Source organism: Chiloscyllium plagiosum, chromosome 42, assembly GCF_004010195.1.
Source record: "Chiloscyllium plagiosum isolate BGI_BamShark_2017 chromosome 42, ASM401019v2, whole genome shotgun sequence".
NCBI classification, from domain to species: domain Eukaryota; kingdom Metazoa; phylum Chordata; class Chondrichthyes; order Orectolobiformes; family Hemiscylliidae; genus Chiloscyllium; species Chiloscyllium plagiosum.
In genome coordinates this window covers 9,927,856-9,937,718 of record NC_057751.1, presented here as the reverse complement: position 1 = coordinate 9,937,718, position 9,863 = coordinate 9,927,856, and the positions used below count along the sequence as shown (strand labels likewise).

Sequence of the window (9,863 nt, the reverse complement as noted above, 5' to 3'; positions counted from 1 at the left end):
TCTCAGCTCTCAGACACCGCCTGGCACGGTTAATTTTATTGGGTTGCTCGTCTTCTCCTTGCTGCAGCTTTGCTTTTCCCGGCTCGCGCTCGGGATGGATTTCCGTTGGGAGGTTCCCGCCAAGCGGCGGGCTCGCTGGCACGTGACGAACCGTCACGCCTCGCGCGCGGCGACCACAACAACAAGGGCGCGGACGCCATCTTGTTGCGGGGTAACGACGAATTTTTCAAGGCCGCCATTTTGTTGAGGGGCGATTTCATGGATTCCATCTTCGTTTTTCTCCCCAGCCCTGAGGATCTTCCTCCATGTGCTGTTTGCGACCGATTCCGTCACCCGCTATTTGACGGAGTTTAAAAATTTTACGCCCGTGTTTTCGGGCGTTTTTTCCCCCGATCTGCGTCATCTGAGACATTTAGACCTTTTCCTCGGGCGCCTCCAGATCCAGGTGTGTGTGGTCCGTTCTCCAGCTGCTTCATTTTGTTATTCCCCACCCAAATCTTTCCCAGGAATTCTCTTTTTTGACTGGCATCAGAAGCCTGAACACACGCACCGGCTGGTTTCATAACAGTTTCTACCTGTAAGAAACAAACTTAATAAAATTTACGCGAGACCCAACAAATCTGGAAACGACAATTTATTACGAACTTGCAAGTAAGGGCTTCAATTGCATAAGCAAATGAGCAAATCAGAACTCGGGTTTGTATACCGTTATACCCTTTGAGCTGAGTGAGGTCATCTCTCCAGACTCCTAATTACCCAATCTCTCTTACTATGCCATACCAATGCCCAGCTGCGCTCCACCCTTATTACTTCCCCCTTCCCCAATTTGGCAACCTTCCTCTCTGTAAGTGCTGACGCACATTATTTTTGTCAAGATCAGGTTTAACATTTAGTATCAATTCCATCCTCGGAATTTCATTAACTTGTATCATTTTGTATCGCTCAAGCATTTCGGTTATCTCAGCTTTTTGCTGAAAACATAATTTTTAAAAATAACTTATTTGTTATAATAATTACACACCAAAGTTAGTATTAAATTAACCATAATTATACACTGAAAAGTAGAGATACTCTTCCCTAAATACCTGCAAGGTTAATAGTTCTCTTGCTGTACCCCTTTTCTGTATGTTTTTTCTATATCTGCAAAAACAATACTTTACCCCATTTCTAACATACCCTACTGTTATCAGAATACTGAATGTGCTCAAAACTCAACATTCACCTGTACTTGTGTTTTTGTTTTTGCCGCTGTTTACCTATTATTCACTATCGACACAACTGTTTGTCTTGCTTTTCACTGTGCCTGAGTACATGTGACAATAAATTCAATTCAATTCAAACAAACCAACTCTTTGATCCAACTTACAGAGTTATAGAGTCAGACAGCAAAGAAACAGACCCTTTGGTCCAACTTGTCCATTTTGACCAAATATCCCAACCTCATCTAGACCCATTTGCCAGCACTTGGACCATATCCCTCCAAATCAAACCTATTCACAGACCCATCCAGATGCCTTTTAAATGCTGTAATTGTACCAGCCTCCACCACTTCCTCTTGCAGCTCATTCCACCCTCTAGGAGAAAACGTTACCCCTCAGGACCTTTTTTAAATCTTTACTCTGTCACCTATGCCCTCTAGTTTTGGACTCCCTGACCCTGGGAAAAAGACTTTGGCTATTCACCATATCTATGCCCCTCATGATTTCATCAACCTCGATGAGGTCACCCCTCAGCGTTTGATGCTCCAGGAAAGTAAAGCCCCAGCCACTTCAAATTGCAGCCTTTACAGCCATTAGAAAAGCTTGAATACCTTTCCAATCTACTTGCTAGCCTTTACCAAGACTGAATGGGGAGGGATGTTCAGCTGAAATTCCCATTTTTAGGCAAAATATTTTTTTCAAAGTGAGATTCAAGACGCCCTAGTTTACTATGACCCAAGTTTATTTTTCTCAAACGATCTTCTAGTCTCTTCATGCAGCGGACTTCGACAGTACCCATTTTGTGGTAACGTGGGGCAGGAGAAAAGGGGGTGTTTGTCACTGCCCAGATGTTCCAGAATTCACACACCTGGTGCCACATTTAAACATTCGTTCCACAGCACCTCAGATGCTTGTAAGCCAGGAGATGTCTGTCTCACCATGGTCCTGCAATGTTATTCCCAAGGAAATTGCCTCAGAAAAGCAAGTTAGTGCCTTGGTTCACCGATAGGGATCTGAAGTAGAGGATCGAGTGGCGCAATTGAGGGTTGTGCTGTGCCCTGCTGACTGACAAAGGAGGCCATATCACAAGATCCAGTCAGCCGAGACTGAGATAGTGGCCCAGAGCAGCACAGTGTCTGGATGGAATACCTCCCAGCAGGTCAAGGATCGTCAACTTGGCAGTGGTTAGTACCGCCATCTTCTTCCTGCTCCCTCATGCTGACAGGGCCAATATTCACTCTGCCAACTACACACACTTCTCACCAAGCCTCATGAATGGCAACTCTCACTATCACATCCCTTCAATGGCTGTCGGCTGATTTGTCCTCCTAAACTACAAATCCTTCCTGTCTTCTGTGCTTCCTACTCGCTCAGCGGGGACACCTCACCGTCAACTGCTCTTTCATGCATTTCTATCACATCCATTGCCCGCCCATTGCAAGAAAAATCCATCTGCACCCCCCACCCCCAAAACAATGTCATGATGTCTCTACGGCCAACATCTTCAAAGACCCTGCCATCTTGGTTATTATCTCTTCTGACCTTGTCCATCAGGCAGAAGATACAAAAGCTTAAACACATGGACCAGCAGGTTCAAGTACAGCTTCTTTCCTGCTGTTATTAGACTTCTGAATGGACCTCTCCAATTTCAAATTTAATGTTGATCTCTGTGCACCTTCTCTGATCCACCTGTACTGCATGCAACAAAACTTTTCACTGTACCTTGGTACATGTGACAATAATATATCACATAAAAAAAAACTATCTAGTATGACTGATCTGCAAGAGTGACCGTGGTCAACCCATGTGTCACCTTGACTTCAGCGTGAGGTTGAAGTTGGATCATCATAGAATTGTCTTCAGGTTGGCTTATCTTGAAAAGCAACCCTTTTGATTCATCTAGCTTTGAAACATTTTTGAGAAATCCAAAATTTTAAAAGTAGTGGCATCTGTACCTCTTCATGTGGCACAGAACTGTTCTGTGATTATTGGGGAATGGACCAGGCTGGGATACTCTTCAGAGCATCGGTGTCCACTTGTTGGTCCAATGGCCTATTTCCACACAGTAGGGATTCTATGTATTATTATGTTGTTATAAATAAATTCAGAGAAATAAGCTATTTGTGTCATTGGAATTTAACATGCATCTGGAATGATGATTGAATTCGCTCGTGTCAAGTTCGACACAAGATTGGACTCTCCAGTGCAGCTGTGACACAGCCGGTCGGGAATAATGACTAATTTTTCTTTTATTCCTCTTTTGTATCCAATATTAGAAGCTAAGGTGGTGTCATTGGAGGCAGCCATTGTTAAAACTTTTCACTGCACTCCTGTACTTTAGTACTGGAGTACACATGACAATAAAGGATTTTCTATTAAACATGTAGTTGGTTTTTGACTAGTTCATACCTTGCTGGTTGCAAACAAATAATCTCTAGAAGCAGTCCACATTCATAGTTGTAACAGCAACAGGAGTTCTCATCCTGAATGTGGTTTGAGACCGATGGTGTGTAATTTTAAAAATAAGTCATGCAATATATTAAGATGGAACAAGATCTGTTCCCCATTACTCCCACAACAAGGAAATTGGGTCTGTAACTTTGTGCAACCTACACATCTGGTATTGTCTTTGTGGATTGTGGACCACACATGCCACTTAAAGTCTGCTTTACAGAGACATGTTACTCTTCAATCAATAATAACCAACAGCACTGTCAAATTGTCTTATCACCAGGATTTGCACCTCACTCAGTTGGACATTGCATACATTTCACAAACATGATACAATGATTACTGATGATTTCAGTGTGGATGATGAAAATGCCTGATGAATATAAAATTGCCCCTTGAAGGGCCTGATGTTGCTCACAGACAGAGCCCACATGCTCAAAGAAAATAAAGGACTCTGCCCACTTCTGGGGTGGTTGCAGCTAATTTCAATTTTCCTATGCACATTTACAAGTTGCATGAGAATGGAAGGCAACACAAGTCATGCTTGAGTCGGAGGCTTAGCCTAGTTGTTCAGGGTTCTCCCAACAATACAGCCTTTCTTGCAAGCATTTTCTATCCTCTTCATCAGTACCAAGTTTCCAAATGTTCCCACACACCAATCAGAACGATACCTTCCGATGAACATGATCCACTGAGACATGGTCTGACGGTATGGTCATTGCCAAACATCATGCTGCACTGTGTACCTTTTCAAGATACACCAACCTGAAGACAATTCTATGATGGTGCAATTTCAACCTCTCGCTGAAGCAAAGGTAGCAGACTGACTGGAATTGAAGGGTGAATTTCAATCCTGTTAGAAGTTGTCAAAGTCACCAACTGTTAATTTATTCGTTAGGAAGAAGTGAGACAACAAAAACAGAACCTCACACGTATACGAGAACTTGAAAAGACACAACTAGGCATTATTCAAACAAATATTACCATGAACATAATAGACCATCATAGTGGCAAACATCGATGTTCCCTCGCTACTTAATTATGTCCTTAAATGATCCCCGATTCTATGATGAGTTTCCCTCCCTTTTCAGAATTATTTTCTCTTTTCCACTTCAAATTACCAGGATTGAGTACCTCAGTTTCCCTCCAACAGAAGTAGCCGCTGATTAAACATCCCTTCACTTTGAGTGGACAGACTCCAGTCTGACCATGACCATTGGGAATGAAGAATTCAAGTGCCCGTGACCAAAGGCACAGACACAGACACAGAGAAATTATCACGTTAACTTTATCAAAGACATTGAGTCAATTGATTTTGTTGCTGAATCTTTCCATGAAATTGAAGTGACACCAGTTTTGGAAAGTAAAAATGGAGAAACAGCCAAAAAACCCAAATTTGCAAAATGTGTGCCGGCTGTTACCGAGGCAAGTTTGCCTGAGTACGATCAAGCCATTGAAAAAGAAGTATATTAAGCTTGGCCAATGACACAGGGTAGGAGAAAGTGAGGACCACAGATGCTGAAGATCAGAGTCGAAAAGTGTGGTGCTGGAAAAGCACAGCAGGTCAGGCAGCATCCGAGGAGCAGGCATGAGGCTTGAGACTACTCAAGACATTCTTAAGCAGGCAGCTCAGGCCGTAACTTTGCAATTTGTTTCCTAACAATGTACAGTGAAAACTACCATGATTCAGTTAGCTAGATTGACTACTAGATTTTAAAACAGACAAAAATGTATTCACAAAATTAGACAATGAAACACAAAGAATAGAATAAAGAAGCCTTCCAGAACTCAACCTATCCAACGAGACTTAATTATGCTGTTCCAAATATACACAACAGTCCTAATAAGCAAACTCCCTTTAAAAACCAGTATAAATGGAACACATGCTTACAGGTTGAAGTTGAAGGGGAGAAAGGGAGAGAGAGTTTCCACACAGCTCCCTGTTGAACTTCCAACCAGTTCAAGATTGAAATTAACCCGTTCAGCCAGAGAGCTGACCACTTCCCTTTCTTTTTACTCCCCTTTTTCTTCACTTCTAAAACATGACCACTTTGGCCTGAAGTCTCATCTGTTTACATATGAACAAAAGGCCTCTCAAAATCTTGTTGATCTCTGTACCAAACCAGACTGATTGAAGCCTGGCACGGTTTATTACCTCTCACAAAAAAAAAATCAAGGACAGAGTATTCTTGAGCCAAGGAACAGCTTTTAGAATAAAAGGGGCTAGCTTTGTGACAGGCTTGTGCCTGAAACGTCGATACTCCTGCTCCTCAGATGCTGCTGAACTGCTGTCCTTTTCCAGTGTCATACCTTTCAACAATGGTACAGGGTGTTTATTCAGTCAGTCATTGAGTCACAGGGAACGGGAAGATTCCAACTTTGACATAGTCTGTGCCAAATACCATTCAATGTGCAAGATTCAGGATGGAAAAGTCAGATAGATTCCTGTCTCTCATTACTATCGCATGCCTCCCAGTAAAGTGTGCATTTGTGTGTGGCCAGGCTTACCCCTCAATAACAGAATCTCCAGTCAGTATCCGCAGTCTCAGGAATCATGCATAAAAACTTAGAATTATTGAATCAGAGGAAAGTATTCCAGTGAAAAGCTAACAACTTCACAACAAGAGGGGAAGGTGACAAAATGGCATGAAATAAATGATTTATTAGTGGCCATTAGCCAGTACAAGAGTGAGCGTGACAATTTGACATGAGCAGTTGTGCTTCGCTAAACATCGAAGGATTAATTGTCCAATTTGAGTTGCAGTGTTTTATTTAGAGATGATTCATATGATCATTATCACTGATGTTTTTATTAATGACAGCAATAGCCACACACCAACAACATTCAAACTATGCCTCTTCCTTCTCATCTCCATGTGTGATGATATAACATAGTGACTTATAATCAATGTTTCCTGCAACATCAATGGGAGTCACAGCAAACATCTGCTCTACCTGTGGGAAGAAAGGAACAAGAATAGAAATTACGAAAGCACTGAGCATATAACACCAGGTCACACAGCTGTCAGGGTAACACACATTTACGCAATAGAATTTGATTGGTTTTTAAACACCTTTGCAACACTAAATTTTTTTTGATGTGAAAGAACAAATTACAATTTCATAAAACTATGAAAATAATCATAAACTCTGTGCTTTTCAACTCCACTTTCTTTATCCCTTTCAATTTCAGGATATTCTTCATGCCTGACACCCTAGGTTTTATTCAGTCTTGATTCGAGAAAATCCAACTGAACCATTAGTCTTCACCAATTAGAGAACGTGCAATTGATAGCGAAGTTTCCTATCATTTAGATAACCACCCAAAGTAACAGATTGTTGACAGCACAGGAGGGGAATATTAGAAGCTCTTGCGGTGCAGTTGTCATTTACCTATCTCTATCTCTGAGCCAGCAGGCCCAGGTTCAAATAATAACATCTCTGACCAGGTTGATTACAAAATATCTCACCTGGGAATTAAATCTAGACTTTCTGGTCTGCGCAGCTGAGCACAATAGCATTTAAAAAGAGAATATTCAATCTATTCCATTTGTGGTAGCTCTCTGGACAAGCAAGTTTTATTTGTGCTCCTTATAAGTCTTCTTCTCAGAGCGTTGCACATTCTTTCATCTCAGATAATAATCTTATTGGCTTTGATTAATTGAGTCATGCCTTGGTTGATCCTGCCTCAACTATACTCTCAGGCAGTGCCTTCCAGATTACGTGCTGCATGAAAACGTCTCTCCTCATGTCTTCATTGATTCATTTACCAATCTGTGCCCTCCAGGTCCTGATGCTTTCCTCAATGGGAACAGTTTTCCCGATCTATTCTGACAGATCTCTCATTGTTTTGTTATTCCCCTTTCATCTCTCCTTTCAACTGTCTGTGTCCACTTGAGTAAGGGACAATCACCAAACAAAGAGTTTCATACTGTGAAGTTGCTCGGGCAAAGACTTGAAACAACTCAGAGTAACAGCAATTTTTTCACTCTGAGAAGGATCAATCATCTATGAGACAACCATACTCGGTAAAAATTTGCATTCCACAAGTTGGAGCCCCACCTTGTGGGCAGTTAGTTTCCCTGGAATAAGCATGTTCCCTGAAGGGTTCCGTTCCACCTCAAATAGAATTGTGGGTTTGGTCTAGTTCACCTAAAGTCAAAATGGGAAAACCTTTGAATCTGAGGTATCTCAGATGTGATACAATTTTAGAGAGCAAAATCTCACCTCATCTGCACTGAATTTATCGGCTTGTGTCATCAGGAGTCTCTTAAATCTGTAAAGCAAGAGAAAAGCATACCCAATGTTCAGATGCAAGATATTAATGTTTTTTTCTAAATTTGATCAAGAGTGGATTAAACTTAATGGTATGGAATTATCTTCGTTTAATCCACCATTAGTTCAAATGCATGAAATCTAATCAGCCTTTTCTTTATCCTTGGTCAGTGATTTGAACAAATGTAATGTGTCATTCAAGAGCACTTTTCACGTCTTCAGGATACTACATCGTCTTTTGTGCCAGAGAAGTTTCTAAGGTCATCAATAAAGGTCCTGTCTTTTTACTTTCAAATTATTTGAAGTGAAAGTGCCTGTCAACTCGCAGTAGTCACACCTTTGGATCATCAGTCCATGCCCGCGAATTACTCAATCATTGACATAACTTTGTGTTGCCATACTCCAAAACATTTTATTCTAAAGGGCTGCACATACAGACAAGTGTAATCTTGAACACTATAACAACTCTGTCTCTCCATCAGTCAGTGCTTCCAACTCTCAAGGTGTTAGAAAACTTGTAGTAGCAAGACAACTAATAGCATCACCATAAGTAAACAACTGCCTTGATCGATTTATGGACACACTGTCAGTAAGTGTGGTGCTGGAAAGGCACAGTCAGTCAGGCACCATCTGAGGAGCAGGAAAGTCAATGCTTCGAACATGAACTCTTCATCAGAAAAGATTCTCCTGCTCCTCGGATGCTGCCTGACTGACTGTGCTTTTCCAGCACCACCCTTTTCGACACTGATCTTCAGCATTTGCAGTCCTCACTTTCTCCACACTGTCTTTAAGTAGCTTGTATCAAGAAGTTCTGATGCTAATCACATTATGCTGAATATCAGAAATTTACAGGAAGAAGGTATCAGCTGAAATACTAAAAGTACAGCCTCATGCAACATTTGCAGTGACTTTGCAACTCACTCATCCTTCTTGACATGCCCTGTTCCTTGGGGATCAAACAATTTGAAGGCATTTAAGATGGTTTCTTCTGGGTCACTTCCTATTGAGATAAAATAAACTTCAAATTAATTGCCCTTGCTAGCACCAGCATTTGGGCTGGAATGGCTAAAATTGCATAATGTGGCAATGAAAACAGAAAGAAAGACTTGCAGTTACACCCATAAGAACATCTCAAAACACTTTGTAGCCAAACAAATGTTTTGCAGTGCAGTACCTGTTGTGATTAAGGAAATGCAGCAACCAATTTGCACTCAGTGATGTCCTGAGGTTGCTCCTTTAACAATGTTATGTTGTCCTTGTTTTTCTTCAGAGAGGTCGTATAAGACACAGACTCCGAAAAGTCTAAGTTGAAGGGTTTTAGGCCCAGTTTGATTATAGCTAACAGATACTGCCTCAGGCTTGTAAGTTTAAAAAGACACTTGTACAGTGAAAGGGGAGTGACAAGTTCTCCCAGCTCAGCTATTCCCTTGTTTGGTTTGGTTATCAAACAGTAGAGTTGTGAAGCTGTTGGATCCAAGAGAAACAGGTTGATGCTGATCCCCTCTCTTTGACTTCTCTCCTGTAAGACCTTGTTTTTGATTTTACCCTTGTGCCAAGGGACGTTTATGGGGATTGTAGCAAGTATTTGGAACAGCATCATTAAGTTGAGTTTTTGGAATTGTCAAGTTATTCTGTTCTCTTTTGTTTGTGTTTCATTCAGTAATCTGGTAAAGAAATTCTGTTTTGTTTAAAGCTAAGTAAATTGGCCAGCAGCATCCCTGCTTTGTGCGTGGGAAATCCTGTCTCACAAACGTGATTAAGTTTTTTTAAAGAAGTAACAAAGAACATTGATGAGGGCAGAGCAGTAGATGTGATCTATATGGACTTCAGTAAGGCGTTCGACAAGGTCCCCCATGGGAGACTGATTAGCAAGGTTAGACCTCATGGAAAACAGGGAGAACTAGCCATTTGGATACAGAACTGGCTCAAAGGTAGAAG

At 41.4% G+C, this 9,863-nt stretch overlaps 1 protein-coding gene across 1 annotated transcript in view; it reads right to left on the bottom strand.

The window, feature by feature from the left end:
- Positions 1 to 6,292: 6,292 nt before the first annotated feature.
- The window catches only part of myl7 (myosin, light chain 7, regulatory), a 19,201-nt gene continuing 15,630 nt past the window's right edge, over positions 6,293 to 9,863 (bottom strand). Inside the window, exons 5-7 of the mRNA XM_043681353.1 lie at positions 8,847 to 8,925; positions 7,878 to 7,926; positions 6,293 to 6,605 (exon numbers count right to left, since the gene is read on the bottom strand). Of these exons, the coding sequence (XP_043537288.1) occupies positions 6,501 to 6,605; positions 7,878 to 7,926; positions 8,847 to 8,925 (233 nt within the window). The 3' untranslated portion in view covers positions 6,293 to 6,500. The remainder of the gene's footprint in view (positions 6,606 to 7,877; positions 7,927 to 8,846; positions 8,926 to 9,863) is intronic.